Consider the following 17,520-nt stretch of genomic DNA (forward strand, 5'->3'; position numbering starts at 1 on the left):
CTAGTTAAAGGGAATGTCATATAAATATGTGCTTCACGTCCATGATTCCAAGATTAAAAAAATCAATCAATATCGTTCTTTAGATGATGTTATTTCTAATGAGAAATACCCGGAACAGCTGCAAATAACTGCTTAACTGGGGGGAAAAAGCATTAATAATTTACTTTATAAGGCGCATGATAGCGAATGAAAGAGGGTTGCTGCTGGTTCTTAATTTGATTGTGATGCGTCGTGACAGGTTCAATGACGCTTTGGTGGGTTCTTCATATTAAATTCAGAAGGATGTTCAGCTCATTATAAGTTTTACCCCAAGCTGGGCAGGGTGAAGCCAGGGGGGCAGGGTGAGGCCAGGGGGGCAGGACTCGGGACGGGAGCCAAGGAGCCCGGCACCATCGCGGTTATTAAGCCGTCAAACAGCAGGGCGTGGGGTGCGCACGTGTGCGAGCCGGGGCAGCGAGCGGGAGAGGAGTCCTCACTGCATCTTGCAAGCGACCCCCCGTTTATTGAGCTCTTACTATCTGCCAAGTCCTGGGCTGGGTGTGCAAATCTGAGTTTGAATCTCAGCTCTCTGTGTGGGTTGGGCTTTCCCATGGATTTTTTTCAGCTTTTTCCTGAAACAGCTCAGCAAAGACACAGCTGAGAGGCACGGGTCTGGCTGTGCGATGGGGTCCTCCCCAGCCCTAACCACCTGCAGGTGGCCAATTCAGGCCCTCACTGCTGAGGTTTGCACATTCTACCCTCAGTTCTGCTGGTGAAGAGCTCTGTGAGCTTAGGCAAGTGGCTTAACCTCTCTGAGCCCCAATTTCACAGCTGGAAGAGGGCACAATCCCAGGGGCGCCTCCCTTGTGGTATTGCTGGGAGGTGGGGATGCATGACAGGCATTGCTAAATGCTCCATCCACTTTGCTGGCTGGTGACCAGGCCTGAGCCACCCCTCACCACCGTGTGCCGGGTGCCGAGCCTCAGACACCTCACCTAAGAAGGGGGCAAGAGCAGAAGGCTCCTCAGGGCTCATGGGAGGAATAAGTGTGATGGGCGAGTCCCTGCTGGTCCACGTGGAATGCTGACCAAAGTTCCAGGAGTGCTCGCAACCTGCTGGGCTTTGTTTTTGGGGCTTTTCAGGTTCTTGGGGACTCAGTGAACCCTTGCGTCGACCCTAGGAGGTGGGTACGATTATCATCTCCGCTTAAAGGCTGAGGAAACTGAGGCCCAGAGAGGTTAAGTGACTTGCCTAGGGTCACACAGCTGGGAAGCAGATGAGCTGGGATGCAAGCCCGTGCCAGTCTGGCTCCAGAGCCCACACCTGCGCCCACCGCTCATCTTCCCCAGAAGGTCCCCGTGGTCCGTGAAGCCACTGCTCCCCAGCCTTGCTGGCTGGTCAAGGCTACACGTGGCTAACGTCTGTTGTGGCCTCGAGGAGGCCTCCCTTACAAAGGGGTGGTCACGCCAGTGCTGGGAGTGACACAGACAGGGTAGTTTGGGGAGCGAGAGAATTATGACATCAAAGACAGCTGGAAGAGCAAATAATGTTAAAAGGCAAAAAAAAAAAAAAAAGGCCTTATAATTAAATTTCAGCTCGAAGAGCAGGGCAGGAGGCCTGCGGGCAGATACGGAATGGGAGCGGGCGCAGGGCCTGAGTCAGGACGTGCACGCAGGGCCCGGCGGGGAGGGACGTGCCCGCCCCTGGTGGGCTGAGCTGCGAGGTCGCCCTCCACAGGCAGCTGGCTCCTGGGGCATCTGGTCCCGGTTAGGACCCCTTCCCTGCCCATGGCTGCTGGGCTCCCAGGGCTGCGACAGGTGGCAGGGGAGGTGGGCGATGAGCTCAGGCACTGGGCGGGGGCCCTGGTGGGGTGCGAGGGTACAGTCTCCCTGTCTCAGTCACCTTGGAAAGTCCAGGGCCCCCTTTAGCCATCTGATAAGCGCCAGAAGCATCCTGTTAAAACCTGAGTCAGACCTGGTCCCTCCTCTGCTCTAAAGCCTCCCACGGCTCCCACCTCGCTCAGAGTCACAGCCAAAGCCCTACGTTAGCCCCAAGGCCTTGAATGAGCTGGTGGCCTTGAACACGACTTAGGGGACGTGCCAGACTGAAGCAAGGGGCTGCGCTGTGGAGGATGGGGGACCCAGGCCCGACCAGGGGGGGCTCAGTCAGGCAGGGCGTCACCATTGCCCACGCATCGGACGCTTGAAAGGAGTTAATGGGAAAGAGCTGGTCCAGGGAGAGCATCGCAGGCAGAGAGAGCAGCAGGTGCAGACACAGGGGAAGGGGCCAGGCTGTCTGCGGGCTGAGGGGAGAGGCAGCTGAGACGGCGGAGGGGCAGCTGAGACGGCGGAGGGGCCGCTGGCCTTGGATTCCTGCCCCAAGGGTTGCTCCATCCCACACCACCCCCCTGGGCCCGAATCCACAGCCCCTCGGTCCTCTCCCTGCCCAGGTGCAGACGTGGGCACTGGATGCCTGTCAGTCATCCTCTCTGAGCCTCAGTTTCCTCCTCTGTAAAGGGATCATCACAGAACCTCCCTGGACTGAAATATTGTGAAGAACAAGCAGGTATCATCAGAAAGCGTGTAGCACGTAGTAGGTGTGCAACGAAAGTGACTTCAGGAGACTCTCTGGCCAGGCGGGGCCCTCCTTCAGCGCCCAGCCCGGGTGCTTACTGACTGACAACCGCGGACATTTGACTCAGCGACATCCACCCCAGAGGTGCACCGTGGACACTGGCTCCCAGCAGGTCGTGATGTCTCACTCCTCCGACCGGGGTGACACCCTCAAGACCCACGTGAGTTGGGCTGGCAGCGTCCCACCCCATTCCACAGACGGCGCAGTGGAGGGTAACTGACGAGACTCGAGTCACACGGATCCATTCGTTGACTGACTGACTGAGTCATTCCCTCGTCCACAGGCATCCACGAGGCCGGGAGCTGTCAGGCTGGGGGCGCCGGGCCTGGCTTTGTCGCCTAAACCACCCACAGGGGAGGCTGCAAGTCCTCGTTCTTGCAAATTCCTATTTCACCGCTCCCTCTGTGCCTCCACAAACACAGCCTCGACCAGGTCTGCCTGGACTCCCTTCCGCCCTCGGGGTTGGTCTCAGAGGTGCACCCCATCCCATTAAAGAAACGCAAAGCAGAGACGAGCCTCAGAACTGCTGCCACGGCTGCCTGGGCCCCAGGGGCACGGCCACGTGGCTGAGGAGGCTGGCGAGGCCATGGTTGCTGCGCCCGGGAGCTCGGCCCTCACAGCTGGATGCGGCCCTCGCTGGGCTGGTCTTCGGGAAGCTGAGACCCTCAGAAGGTTGAGGGAGGGGGGCGGGGTGGAGGAGGCAGGAGAAGGCGGAGGGGAGGGGAGGAGAGGAGGGCACCGGCCCGCCCTGCATCTGGGGCACGGAGACCCGCTGTGCAGGCCAGCACCCGGCCACCGCGGCCCCACGCGGCCCGTATCCCCCGTGTCCTGCGGGACGGCTGGCCCACCCGGTGGCTCTCTCGTCACCTCTCAGGCGGCTACAGCCGACGGCCACCGGGGCCACAGACACCAGACAGCGGCTTCTGGACTGGAGTCTCCTCCTCGTGGAGTCCCGTCCCCAGGTCCCTCCACGCAGGCACTCTTCACAGGCGGGTGGTCTCGGGGGTCACGCTTCTTTCGTGAAGGACGGGCTGGAAGAGGCAGCAGGGGGACGCCAGGCCAGCTGGGGACTCCACCTGGTCCTCGGACAGCGTCACTTCCACCACAGGCTCCATCTCTTGATGGGGAAATGTCAGGACACAACGCAGACGGGCACAGGATGGGGGAGTGTGTGGCCATCGGCGACAATGAGATGGAAAACTCAGGAAGAAGCAGAACCTCTGGGAGGAAGCCAGCAGGCCTCCCGCGAGCGGGACCTGATGCCCGATGTCGTTTCCACCATGGGGACTGAATTCCCAGGGACCCTCCTTGAAGGCGGGGATGGTGTCGCACCACCTGTGGACCCTCCACAGCCCTCACCCAGAGCCTGGCACACAGCAGGGGCTCCGCGAGTATTTGCTGAGTGGACCTGCAAGGCACCACACAGAACGGTGGCCCTCCCAGGTACGGCACAAACGCCCGTCCCCCCACACAAAGAGGGTCGAGGGGACTACCAGCTGTGAGCTTCACTGGGCCCAGCATCTAGGACACCACCTGGTATGCAGTAGGGTCTCAACAAATGTTTGTTGAGTGAATAAATGATTGCATGGACTCAACTCATGATGAATGCATCTCTCAGTAAGTGGTGTGTTGGCCCCCCCTCTAAGCTTCTAGAAGGAGGTCACGCCACAAGAGCGCCCTCTGACCCTGAGAGGGCAGGGAGAGACCATCAGCTCCACCAACCAAACAACCCACCACGATGAGAACAAACAACTTGCCAGCCACTCAACCGAGACCCTCGTGGAACCTCATGCAACCCCACGAGCTGTCACTATTTACAGATGAGGACACCATGGCTCAGAGACATGAAGTCACTTGCCAAAGTCACATAAGCTTGTCAGCGTTAGGGTGGGACTCAGACCATGCTCTCCTGCCTCCCCTGGGGGTCAGAGGCCACATCAGCCCCCTTGGTTCCCAAGCTGCTGTGTTTCGATCAGGCCCAGGTGAACGTCTCTGTTCCAACTCAACCAAAAGAGCTTTCCACCGTGCAGGGCACATCGGTTCACGGAGGAAGAAGAAGGCAGGGGAAAATGTCCCAGCAGTGGCCCCGCCGTCTCCCAGGCTGGGGGTTCCTCAGAAAAGCTTCACCTCCCATTTAGCATAACAAAACTTTTAATTTAGATGTTTTCATCTCTCTCTCCAAGTAAAAATAAGTTTAAAATAATGACTGTAATAAATGAAGGTAATTAATTGTAGTTTGTTCCTTTACTGTCTAGTCAGCTTAATTTTACCTTTTCAACTAATAATGAGAAAATAATTTTTGTGCTCGGAGGGTTAATGATATGTAACTTCGAGAACTGCTAATTGCATGTTGCACTCCATCCATCAACGAGCCCATCTGTGCGACTTGATTATGTTTGCTAAATTATTGCTTTGAATTATCTTTCATAAAGCAACTTTTGTAATTAGTGGGGCTTTCGGCTTGCTCTTTTCTCTGCGGCGAGGATCTTCCAACTTTGGCCATTTCAAGCTGTCTCCCTCAGGCCGCCTCTCCGCTGGCTTTGTCTGCCTGCGCCGGGGGACAGGCTGTCCTTTAAGCAATCAAGGCGCGAGGAAAAGCTGCCTGGATTCACAGCGGGGCCGAGTCACTTCCGCTCCGCCCCCCTCCCACCAGCGCAAAAAAAAAAAAAAAAGAAAGAAAGAAAGAAAAAGAAGACCCACATACGTATATAGTAGGAAAAGAGAAAAAGGATGCCCGGATTCTGCAGATCCCAGGGCTGGGGGAGTGAAATTAAAGGATGAACTGGACCACATTCTATTTCAACGAGGGGCCCTCGGGGAAAGGGGCCGACGTTTTATAGGCTGGTTTATGGGACTGTCCTGGGAGGTGATTGACGCCCACCGGGGAGTCCTGCGCCCCAGCCCAGAGAGCCTGGCGGATCCGAGCTGGGAAGCGGCATAAAGGATGAACCCTCATTAAAAAAATGAAAATGAAAATCAAATTTGGATTGTAAACGGGCTGCGCGTGCGCGGTCGGATGGGGAAGAAGAAGGGTGCTTCTTGGGAACGCCTTTCGGGGGCGTCTCCCGCGAGGCCCCGGGAGGGTCACGGCGCCCGCCTTGGGTTAGTCAATCCGTCAGGAGGAAAGCAGGGGCTTCCGGAATAAAACTCCGACAAATGCAGTCTTTTTGGTACATTACAGAAAGGGACGACGGCAAGCCCTCTTAAGAAAATTAACGGAGTTCCTTGAAGATTCCCGGCTATTAAAACAGTGTGTGTTCAACGGCCCCGTGCATTTAGAAATTAGAGGTCAGTTCTGTCTCTCCAAAAGCCCCACTAAGACTTTCTCTCTCCCAGCACTTATTGAGCACTAACTGTGTGCCAGGCACCATTCAACCCACTCCACTCTGCTTAGTTCTTTGAGCCCTTATTGTTAGCCTCATTTTTCAGGACAAAAGCTGCCGCTCAGAGAGGTTAAGGAACTTCCCCTAAGCCACACAGCTAGTGTAAACAGCAGGGCTGGTTCAAGCCAGGCCTGTCTGAGTCCGTCTTGCACGGGCCCCCCACCACGCTGGCTGCACTGGGTCTTGTCTGGGTCATCGCCCAAACTCAGTGGTTAACTCTTTCTCCTGTTGAAAAGATGACATCAGTCTTGCTGGCTTCCTGTAGCACAGAAGTCCCCTTTCCTTTGGATAAAAAGCCTTGAACAACCTGAGGAAGAGGCAGATTGCAGCCCAGTCAGAGTGGAGCACAAATAACCCTCTATTGGAAGTCGCTGAGAGGAGGGGCAATGAAATAACCAAGACTCGAACACGCACGGCAATGTTCTGGGCGCCCCAAGTATGTTAACTTTGCTCTTCCTCAATCACAACCCTATGAAGTAGGTATAGTTATTACCCAGTTTTACAAAGGAGGAGACAGGGGCACAGAGAGGTTAAGTAACTTGCCTCAGGTCAAACAGCTAGTAACTGGCAGAGGCAGGATTCAAACCCCAGGCTCCAGAGGAGCTCTCTGCGTGCCAGGCATTCCATAAACCCTCTTCCTGACTTCTATCTCAGTCAGTCCTCAAACAACATGGAAAGATCTGCAGTGTCTTTCTTCCATTTAACAGACGGGCAGACTGAGGCTTTAAGTGGCCAAGAGAAGCCCCACCCACACCAACCCAGGGGAGAGAAGAGCGAGCGCGCGACCCTGCGCATGCAGCGGCTCCACGCCTGTCTCGGGGCGGGCAGAGGGACCAGCCGCCTGGGGGGCCGCGTGCTGAGGGCCTCAGGGAGCAGGAGCTGGCAGGTGGAGTCCTCTTTTCTTGAAAACGCAAGGCCACGACAACACATTCCCCACACTGCTGGCCTTCTTCCTGCTTTTTATTTCTCCCCTTCTAGCTCAGGCACCTCACAACCAAATGAATCAATACCGGACGGCCCTATAAATAAATAAGCACATGAGTCAACTCACTAATAAAATGAAGGGATGAAAAATATGGAAATCAGCGACATTTGCGTAAGTCCAGTTATTGTTTACTTTAACATTGGCTCCTGCGCTGACGCGGTTCCAGAGACAGATTTAAAGTAATGTGGCGCTGGGCAGACGACAGACTTAAGATGCGTCTCCGCCGGGGAGCTCTGAGAAGGGCCGGTCCTTCGGGGGTCCTGCCCGCACCCCGGGGAAGACGGAGAAGAGCCCCCGACGAAGGAGCAGGGGGGCAATGGCCTCCCGTTCCACTCAGTGCGCCTCCGTCCTTTTCCTGGCCTGCCTCCTGCGCCAGCCAGACAAGGGACGTTCTCAGAATCCTGGTCAAAAAGTCTGGCCAAGAGGAGACATGGGGGAGGGCCAGCTCTCCAGGGCTCCAGGAAGGCAAGAGAAACTACCGGCTGAGCGGCTGCCAAAGGCGTCAGGGCCCGAACGGTGCTGATTTCACACTCAGCGGGCAGGCTGGGATGGGGTTCAGGGCGCGCTGCTGACTGTCTGCACTTATCTGCTAGGCTGCCTTAGAGAACCGAGGCAGAGCGGGATGCCGGGGGAGAGCCAAGGGCACCGAGGGCAAACACCTCTGATCTTAAAGACAGGAAACTAGCCCGGAAGGCGAGGTGCTTAGTTCAAGGTCACAGATGCTGTGTGGAGCGGATCCAGCATAAGGCTGGGCAAGGTCTAGGGAGGGGAGATTTCCTGGGATCGGACACTGGGAGCCCATCAAACAGGGCAGAGAACCCATCACACTGGCTGATGCGGAGGGCACGGGGCAGCGTCAGCAACAGGAAGTGTCTCCTGGGCTTCCAGACGCTGCCGCCTCCTCTGGCAACCCCAGGTGGGACAGGACAGGGACCCGGGAGTATTTTGTGACATGCCGTGGGCCTGGGGTCTTACCTCAGCTTGGAAGCTTTTTAACACAGGAGCCACCATCTCTCTGATTTCCTGAAAAAGAGATCAGTGAAGAGTTCACCACAGCGCCAGGCGGGACCCCCCACGGCCCCTGTTTGCAGCTCACTGTTGTCCCCAAGTCAGCATTTCCCACATGCGTCCTGGGGGACCTGTGCTCCAGGGCATTGTATCAGAGTTCCCCAAAAACACACCTGCGCACAGACACACACGCATCAGGGGGCTCAGCCCAGTCAGACTGGGACCCAGCGAGCCCAACAGTAAGTTTCTTCCCTGCAGGGCTGTTTGCAGCCTTTCACACAACGCTGCATGCTGGGAACTTCTGGAATAGGGAGAGAGGAAGCAGCATTTCCCAGACGGATTCGATCCCGGAATGCTCCTTCGTGCAAAGTGCCTTGTGGAACAGGGGGTCCATCACAGGACACTCTTTGGAGCAGGGGCTGGAGAGGCGGCCCCAACCCTCCACATCCAGGGCCATGTCACCGAAGTCCCTCTGTGAAAACCTTCTGTCCCTTAGGCGTTGCTCAGGGGCCATCCCTTTCAGGCTGGCATCTCGGCTTCCCCGCCCAGCGGCCCCCGCCAGCAAAGACTGCATTTGGCATTTTAGCAACATGACTGTGCTCCTCTCTGCTTCCTCACCAGAGTGTGCAGTTTATGGGGATTCGGCTGGGTCCCCCCGCACAGCATCCAGCCCAGAGGAGGGGCTCTGTGAAAGTCTGATGAACTCGGTGGCAGCGGGCTGTCTTCAGAGGGGAGCCTCCTATTTCGTGCCTTTGATAAGTGACCTTGAGGTTCCCGGCCCCAAGGGCTGCCCTGGTGGACTTCCATGAGTCGTCCCCAGCATGCAAGGCTCCTCCTCAACCCTAAATGCTCCAGTTTGCTCGGAGACCACAGCCCACAAGAAACCCCACCGAGAGGAGGAGCCCAGGGGGCTTGAGAGAGTGGGAAGGGAGTGGGCAGCAGGGAGAAACAGGGCAGGAAGAGATGGGCAGAAGAATACACAGGTTCGGGGCAAGAATAAGTCCCTTAATTATGAAATAAGGTTGTGTTGCTTCTGTCCCTGGCAAAGATCCTTCTCCTGGGTCCTGGGTGCCCCTCCTGGCCGATCGGTGTCCCCAGGGCTTCTCCGCTGGGGGTCTCTGGGAGTGGCACAGGGAGTGCACCTGTGGACCTGGAGGGTCGGGTCACAGGAGCCACGGGGCGCGGGCTGAGCAACGAAAGGGAAACATATAGAGACCTAGGTCGCAGGTTGTGACCTCAGATGCCCACAGAGGTGGGGTGGGGGGAGTGGACAGAGGGATGCGGGGTGGGAGGTCGTGTGGAAAGTCTCCAGGAACACAAGCACTGTGTAATGGGGGTGACAGCTGCTCAGCTCTGTCTGATGGCTGCCACGTGGGCACGGAGCCTCGTGTGGCCAGGTCTCCCCAAGAGGCTCAAAAGATGCCAGATGTCTGGGTTTGGGGTGAAATCCTCTGAGATGCTAATCGTTGGTAACTTCCCGTAAAATCTGAAAGACTTTACAGACCAAATAAAACATATGGGCAGGAAACCTCTGGTCCAGGTTCAGGAAACGTTAGTGCTGGAAGGGGCTCAGAAACCACCTCCCCAGTCCCCTGAATTTACAGAAAGGGAGACGGAGGCCCGAGAGGGTGGCTCAAGGTCTCGCAGCGAGTGGCACCGCTGGAATCCGGATGCAGGTCCACAGACTCCACACACTGGCTCTTCTCACAAGCCCACACTCAGGCGAGTTTAGGGGATTCAAATCTGAGGGCCGCGGCAGGGTGCTGGTGGGACTGTGGGCCCATGCCGACCGTTTCTAGAAGCCCACCGCTCTGTCTGCTGAACCCCCAGGGGCAGCTGAGCAAAGGCACCAGCAGGAGGTGAGCTGGGCACCAGCCAGATGACGTTCTTAAATAAAGCCTTGGTGTGACTCTCCCCATCAGGAGAAACCAGTTCCAAAAATGAGTATTTTCAGAGGCACGACTATAATAGGAATGGAAACTTATTCTCCTAATTACATAATTGCATAATTATGCAGTATTAAAATTATGTAAGACGAACTCGGAGGCCTAAAACCTGGCCTGGATTTCCCTCGTCACCTGGGGGCTCCCACGTGGCCTGGGGGAGGAGGACGAGGCGGAGGGTCTGGGCTGACCAGAGACAGAGGCCACGTAGGGCTGTGAGGTCTGTGGCCGTTCCTTCTCTGCTTCCCAGAGACGGGAGAGTCGGACGCAAAGCTCCTGGCAGCCTCATTCTAGGCAGAAAAATCAGTCTGAGGACCGAGCTCTTCTCTGCTCTAAGGGGGAGAAGGATCTCGAGCATCGCTCTGCCTGGTAGCTCCCGGGATCCAACCAAGGGCTTGAGTTGGCCTTTCTGAAGCCGGGACACGGGGGACACGCTCAGATCTGAGATTCCTGCCCCTTCTCCAAGCACACCCTCCCTCCACTCTCAAACCTGGTTCCTTCCAGACCTGCTCCGTGGACAGGTTCTAGCTGGATCCTGCTTCCCTCTCTTGCCTTGAAGAACCAAAGACATTTCTGACTTGTGTGGGGAGGATTTCAGACGAAGAGACTGACCCCCTGTGCTCGTGGCAGCCCAATTCCTGGGTACGTCTGTCTCTTCTCCATCTTTCCATGGCTCCCTCCTCTCTCAGCAAGATGGCAACAGGACCCCCTGGTGATCCCAACAGGCAGAGTGGAATCAGCAGCTCCCGGTCTGATCCCTGGTCTGATCCCTCGGGAATGCCGGACCCCCAACCCTGCCCCACCCTCCTCCAAGTCCAGCTCAGCTGTTAACTATCTGCTGACCGCAGACACGCACAGCTGGCTTGGCGGGCAGTCGGGGTCCCCGTCTCCCGTCACGGCTCTGATGGGCCACATCCCTGCCAACAGCCTATGGAGTCAGAAGGCTTTATTTTTCCTATTTGTGTTTACTCTCATCATTTTTTTTTTTTCAAATCTGAGAAGCAACAGGGGGCTGATAGAGGAGGAAAGGAATTCACACATTCAACCCTGTAAAAAACAGAAGCAAGTCCTTTCTAGTCTCTTCCCCCGGGGGCCTTCCATTGCTGGACCACCTGGGAAAGACAAAGCTGGTGGCCGGAGTCGTAAGCAGGAGCAGGAGGGAGGAGTGAGGCCGTTTCTGGGGGCGGGAGGCAGTTTCTGGGAGATGGAGGGAAGGACGGCAGAGGGGTGGAGACGGCAGCTGTGGTCTCCCCGACACCAAGGGGAAAGCAAACAGAATCAAGAACTCCAGACAAATCATCTTTGCCGTCAAGGCCAAGAATCTGACTTGGCTCTGGATGTGAGGGGGAAATGGGTGTTTTATGGAGCCCTCAAAAACAACGACTTCAGAGGAGAAGTGCTCTGCCCTTACTCCAGGCAGCACCGCCGAGCGCCGCTATGGGGAAACGCCGAGAGGCTGGGGGCTGTAATTTTTCTTTGCGGCTAATTAGCTTCTTTTCTCGTTAGTCACTCATGTCTACAGTTTTCAAAAGATAGTTTGAACAGAGAAAAATCTGCATTCCCACTGAGTTAATTCTATAACAGCAAATATACTGTACCTCAGGTACATTTTTCTTAAATTCCCGGCGGAGTTCAATTAAATGTTTATGAGAATGTTCACTCTCCTCCTGCCGTGCAGACAGCTCGGAAGCGACGGAATTAAGCTCCTTCTGGAACAATAAAAAAAAAAAAAAGGAGAGAGAGAGAAAAGAAAAAGATTTTTTTTCCTTCCTTTTCCTTTTTAATCATCACACAAAACAGGATTCTGAACAAGTTTTCTTAACTTACAAAGCTGAGAAAAGATAAGATATTGACTCCCGGCACAAATGAATAATTTACGAAACTGAGGATGCAACTGAAAAAAAAATCCAGGACAGCTTTTTTTGCTCATCGAAGTCGGGCCAGATCAATAATCTCCCCATAAAGTTGGATGGAGTTGATTTTTTCATCTCTCCCCACCCCCCTGCCCCACCTCTTAAATTTCCAAAGGAGTGATGGCATAAGCTTGTCAGTAACTGTAGAAAACATCTCCAAACCGTGTCAAAATAGTAAAGTGCGGCATATTGTACGGGCATATTATAGTGCAAGAAAGTGCTGTCGACAGCTTTCATATATCAGAGGTGGGATCTGTTCCAACTATGACTTACTCACACTTAAGGGTTCATAAATACGCCTTTTAAGATATAGATGGCTTTTTAATTTCAGTAGATTTTGGAAAAATGAAGGTGCCAATGAGAAGTAAGCTGACCTTTTGTATATCCTGCAATAAATCATTTAAGACTCACTTCAAATATAAGAAGTATTTCATTGAAGGCTCTTGGATTCAGAGGAAATGGATTAGAAGGTGCCCTGCCAGCTTATGTGCAATGAAGGCATCAGACCAGGTTTTTACAGGATGTACCATCGAGGAAAAAAGAGAGCGAGGGGTGGAAGGGCGATGCTGCAGCTCACGCCCGTTACAGACAATGTCTGCTGGTCGCACATGTATATTCGATCAATCATCCCTCTGGTGGCTTTCTTCACTTTAACGGTGGCAGTTTCACAAGGGGAGCACAATTCACCATGAGTTGTCATGGATTTCATTTGCATAATTCAAGAAATGCTCTGTTTATGTGGTCTGCTGCTTTCTTGCACCATCCCGAGATGGGCTTTTTTTCTGGACCATAACTCGAGGAGCATTTCTGTATATATCACCCGATTATATTTGCAGCAATCAAGCCCCATAATTTCCTAAATCCGGTGATGCAATAAATTTCTGCAATCAGATTTATTAAAAACACACACGCAGATGCAAGAGCGTATTTCTAGGGTGAACTCTTTAATCTAACATATGTACGATGAGGCCCAGCACCGTGTTGAAAGACCCCATTTGTCATCGCTAATACGCATTCATCTTGCACACACAATGAAACACTTTTACCATTAGATAATGAAATAAAAGTACTATTAACCCGCTGCAAATCCTTTTCCTTCTAAGAGACGAAATGCATGGTAATTGTCTTATATCATGTCTGAGAGTCGGTAAATCTGCTCCACAGCACTTCACCATAGCACCATAAACCTTGCATCCATCGCAAGCTGGAGAGCTCACCCCAAGGCCAAGATAAGTGTCTCTGCCTACGGAGCCTTTGGGAGAAATTGAGGGGGGGCGGGATTTCTATTCCTGGAGAAATGTCTACCCTCTTTGGAGAAGGTCGAGGCACAGAAGTAGGGTTAAAACAGAGGGAGAGGGAACACGGCTGCAGTGCTCTCCAAGGTGCTGAAACCAAGTCCATGCCGCGGCACTGGGTTCACCTACTAGAAGGTGCAGGGGCCTCTGGTCCAAACGCCCTGTGGAATTTCGAGCCAGGTGAGGAAGAAGGCGTCGTGAGAGAGAGAAAAAGAAACAATTTCTGATGATCTGCCAAGGTGACAGAGCAAAAAGGGAGACTTTTGGTTTATCCTCGTTTAAAAATAATCATAATTTCCAATAAAGAAACCACAATCGACCACGGCCAAAATATTGAGTGACTGGGGAGAGGTCTGTGTTTGCAGCAACAGGACTGATCAAGGGTAGACAAAACAGACCAGGGGGACAGCCGGGCGCACAAAAGCCCACTTGGCAGGAGAGAAGGGCCAGAGCGTCATGTCAGCTTCAGCTGCAGCAGCATGCTCACAGCCTTTCTCATCTATCTTGAAGACAAAGATGTGGTTTTTACATTGCTACAGGACAAACGGAACTGGGACTTGGGCTGACATCACTCGGTTTTGGATTATCATGGATCTGACGCTGCGTTCTCATCTCTGGGGTCCTGGCCTTCCCTGTACCACAGCAACCAGTATGCCCCGTGGGGGCTGGACTCGGAATCTTCATTTGAAACATCAAAACCCAGGTCTGAAAGCAACCCTCAGAGCAGGCTAAGTCCAGCTGCCTGATGTGCTGCACCGGACATGGGCTGCTACGCCAGGTGACGGCACCAGCTCCCTCCACCCGGACCTCCCGGGCTGCTGGTGGGTGCAACTCTGCTGTGTCCACACTGAAGACAGAGCAGAGGCAAGACCAGGCTGGGAAGAGCAGCAGGCCCCCCAGCCCCGGCCCCACCAAAGCCCAGCCCTTCGTGTCTTTCCTGTTCCGTCCTAGGGGAGCAGACGATGTGACTGGTGTCCATGTTCTTCTCAACTTCACCTAAGTCTATGCTTATCTTTTGACCCCAAATTCTTGCCACATTTTTACAGCAAGCACACTAACAACAACAATAATCATAAATAATATCATAACTACCATTTATTGGGTGCTTACATGTACCAGGCACCATGCTGAGCTCCTCACATACATCATCTCATGTAACAAACACATTAATGTGTCTGTAAGGCGAGTCGAGCAGGAACTAAGAGATAAATTACAGTCAGTTCTAATAATTCAGGTGTGGCTTATCTCCGTGGTGGATTATAAAGGCAAAACTGTAATGCCTGCTCTTCATGCCGCTTCTGCTCCACCCGCCCCCGGCTGGCGGAAGTTCGGGGAGCTTGTTTTAAATGCCATCAATGCGTAAAGCGCCAAGCACAGTTCTGTATGTTCAAGAATTGTCAGCTGATATTAATCTGATATTTAGATAACCTGAGAGGTCACAAAACACGCCACTGGATCAGCGATTCTCCGAGTTCTGGATTTCACAAGTCAGTACAAATCTCACCCCCCACCCCCCAAAAAGCGGGTGACAAACTACTGACAGGTTTGACTCTATCAAGCAAAGACATTAAAAACCACGCTCTCCCACCACACGAGACAGTGTATTTGAACATCAACAAAGCAAGAGGGCCAATGACAGAAATGACAAGAGTCTTTTAAAATAAACACATTTAAAATAAAAAAGCTCACAGCACTATATTTATTTTGAAGGAATGGAAAAAACTCTCAAAACCTACACCAGCACTAGTCTGAAGTTTTAGGAGTGAGTGTCTGAACCATTGCGCACATACACGCCTAGCGGGGCCTCTCCTTTGAGGATCAAGCAGAACTCCCAGAGGCCCTCAGCCTTCTGCCCGTGGGAGCCACGACTAACGCAGCCCCAGACTCTGGGCCAGGCCCAGGCTGGGAGGAGACTCATCTGATTAACCGGCCATCAGCGGCAGACAGACAGCCCGGAGCCCGGCGCAGACCATTCAAATAATGATCACCATAAACAGCCCATTTGCAACTAAAAAGAAATAATTTTAATGAGCTGGAAGCAGATGATGGATGCAGCTGAGGCTGGGCCAAGGCGCAGAGAGAAAGGAAGCTGGAACTGAGCGGCAGGCAGGACCAGGAGCCGCAGGAAGCAACTCGGGTTGTGGGGGAGAGCTATTCTGCCGGGATCCACGGCCCCGCAGCTCGCCCACGGAAGGGGCCCACTGCCCGGGAGGGCCCCTGGCTCCGGGATGGTCTGCCGTCAGTGTGCTGGGCCACCTCAGGACCTAGACGTCCAACGCACCCAGAGTCTCTGAACATACGAGCCAGAAGGAACTTCTGAGGCTGTCCAGTCCACCACTGTCCAAAGTTCAACCACATATACCCCTCTGCACGCATTTTGCCATATTGATATTCCACCTGAGTTACTATTTTCTTAGTATGTGCTTCAAATTGACTCCTATTTCACTCTTTTTGATTGAGATATGCATAGGTCAAAGTTCTTTTTTTTTTTTCTTGAGGAAGATTGGCCCTGAGCTAACATCCATGCCCATCTTCCTCTACTTTATATGTGGGACGCCTACCACAGCATGGCTTTTGCCAAGTGGTGCCATGTCCACACCTGGGATCTGAATCAGCGAACTCCCGGGCCCCCGAAGTGGAACGTGTGCACTTAACCGCTGCACCACCAGGCCGGCCACATGACTCCCTCTTTTTTTTTTTTAACCTAAATAAGTACATTTGAAAAGGAAAGTTCTTTTTATCACTAGAGAATCCTATGCCATAAACAGATGGTAGCCTTTAAAATAAAAGTACGACGGAAACAAAGCATTGCTGTCTGTCTTTGTTATAAAAGGGGGTTAGCAAGCGCCACTGAGGTGTTAAAGTTAGTGCAGCCCCACCCAGAGACTTTCTCCTCGAAAGAAAGAGAAGGAATGAAGAGCACCGAGAAGGGACGGCCGTCCCTCCTGACCTGAGTCCATCCTCTCTAGAGCCAGCGCTGCTTACTGCTCACAATCATCCCACCAGGGGGCGTATGCCCCATACTTCAGCAAACACTAATCGGACCTGACTCGCCCATTTTAAAGAGGAGGAAACTGAGGCACAGACAGCTTAGGCTACCTGTCCAAGCCACGGAGCTGGTTAAGACATTGGATTTCCTTGGAGGGGAGGGTGGGTCTTGGGTGGGGAAGGAAGCCTGTTGGTTAGCTATGGGGAGGCAAGTGGAACATTCTGGGTTCCACTGTGTCCCCAAGCAGGAGGGTCTGCGAATCTCACGAGAAGACCTCGTTTTGAAAGAAATCTAACACCTGATCCCAAAGTGTCAACTATGTAGAAAGCTTGAGCCAGATGCTGTGTTCTCTTAGGGGAGACACACATAAGACACAACCTGAGTCGTGCACATGCTTGTCGGTTTCCCCAGCACACGCTCACTCTCTTCTCAGCTCCACAGACACCCCCACACTCAGACATGTCCCCCAGTACCAACTCGAGAAGAGATGTCCTAAAAAGGATGCAGTGACTTTGGGGGCTCAGGGTGAAGGAAGCGAGGACCTCAGGTGTCGCCACACTTTGAAGGAATTTCACGAAGGGAAATACATATATGCTCCTCCTCCTGCTCAAAACCTGCCCTTGGCTCTCGACTGCCCTAGGACAGCCTACACTGATCCAGGCGTCGCTGGGTCCCTGTCGGCCCCTCCCATCTTCCCCTCTCCTTGTTTCTTCCCCAGCCAGACTGAACTCCTTGCAGGAATCCAAATGCACCAGGGTCTCCCAATTCCACAGCTCCATAGACTTCATCCCTCAGCCCAGGTGACCTCATTCTGTCTTTGTGGCTGATCAGACATCCTTCTGTCCCGGCTTTAATGTCTCCTCTTCCAGGAAGGGTTCCTGGACCCTCCTCTCCAAGTCTAGGCATCTCCTTTGTGTCCCTGTTACACCTTTCTGATAGCGGCCATCAGATTTTTATTTTTTAAAGCCCTAGAACCTTTTCTTCAAATGAAATATTACACAGAAGTTCCTTATAGAAAACAAGAGCTCATGGCTGACATTTCTACATGCTTGTTATTATATATGTGCTAATATTTATGGAGTGCACTAGGCACTTTATGTATATTATCATCTGTAAGGATATGTGGATGAAGCGACAGCTGAGGTGCCAGGCCAGGCCTGAAGAACTAGGATGAACAGTGATTATGGGTTCCAGTATAGTCACCAACTCCCCCAAACACAAACATGGAGCAGTGCTTCCTCTTTACTGCAGGGAGATGCAACCAGAGGTGCTGGACACTTGTCCACCCATGCACCCATCTATCCATCCATCCATCCATCCATGCACCCATCCATCTGTCCATGCACCCATCCATCCATCCATCCATCCATGCATCCATCCATCCATCCATC

At 53.3% G+C, this 17,520-nt stretch overlaps 1 protein-coding gene across 6 annotated transcripts in view; it reads right to left on the reverse strand.

Moving 5' to 3' along the window:
• The window catches only part of CUX2 (cut like homeobox 2), a 241,246-nt gene that overhangs the window by 83,400 nt on the left and 140,326 nt on the right, over positions 1-17,520 (reverse strand). For 4 of the 6 annotated variants that reach the window (XM_070628910.1, XM_070628908.1, XM_070628907.1 and 1 more), the window contains 2 exons: positions 11,531-11,641; positions 7,957-8,004 (listed from right to left, as the gene is read on the reverse strand). In XM_070628910.1, coding sequence (XP_070485011.1) covers positions 7,957-8,004; positions 11,531-11,641 — 159 coding nt within the window. Of the gene's footprint in view, positions 1-7,956; positions 8,005-8,162; positions 8,282-11,530; positions 11,642-17,520 lie in introns of those variants that run through there. The other 2 variants (XM_070628909.1, XM_070628912.1) reach the window with 2 other exon arrangements.

This window comes from Equus przewalskii, chromosome 7 (genome assembly GCF_037783145.1).
Source record: "Equus przewalskii isolate Varuska chromosome 7, EquPr2, whole genome shotgun sequence".
Classification (NCBI taxonomy): domain Eukaryota; kingdom Metazoa; phylum Chordata; class Mammalia; order Perissodactyla; family Equidae; genus Equus; species Equus przewalskii.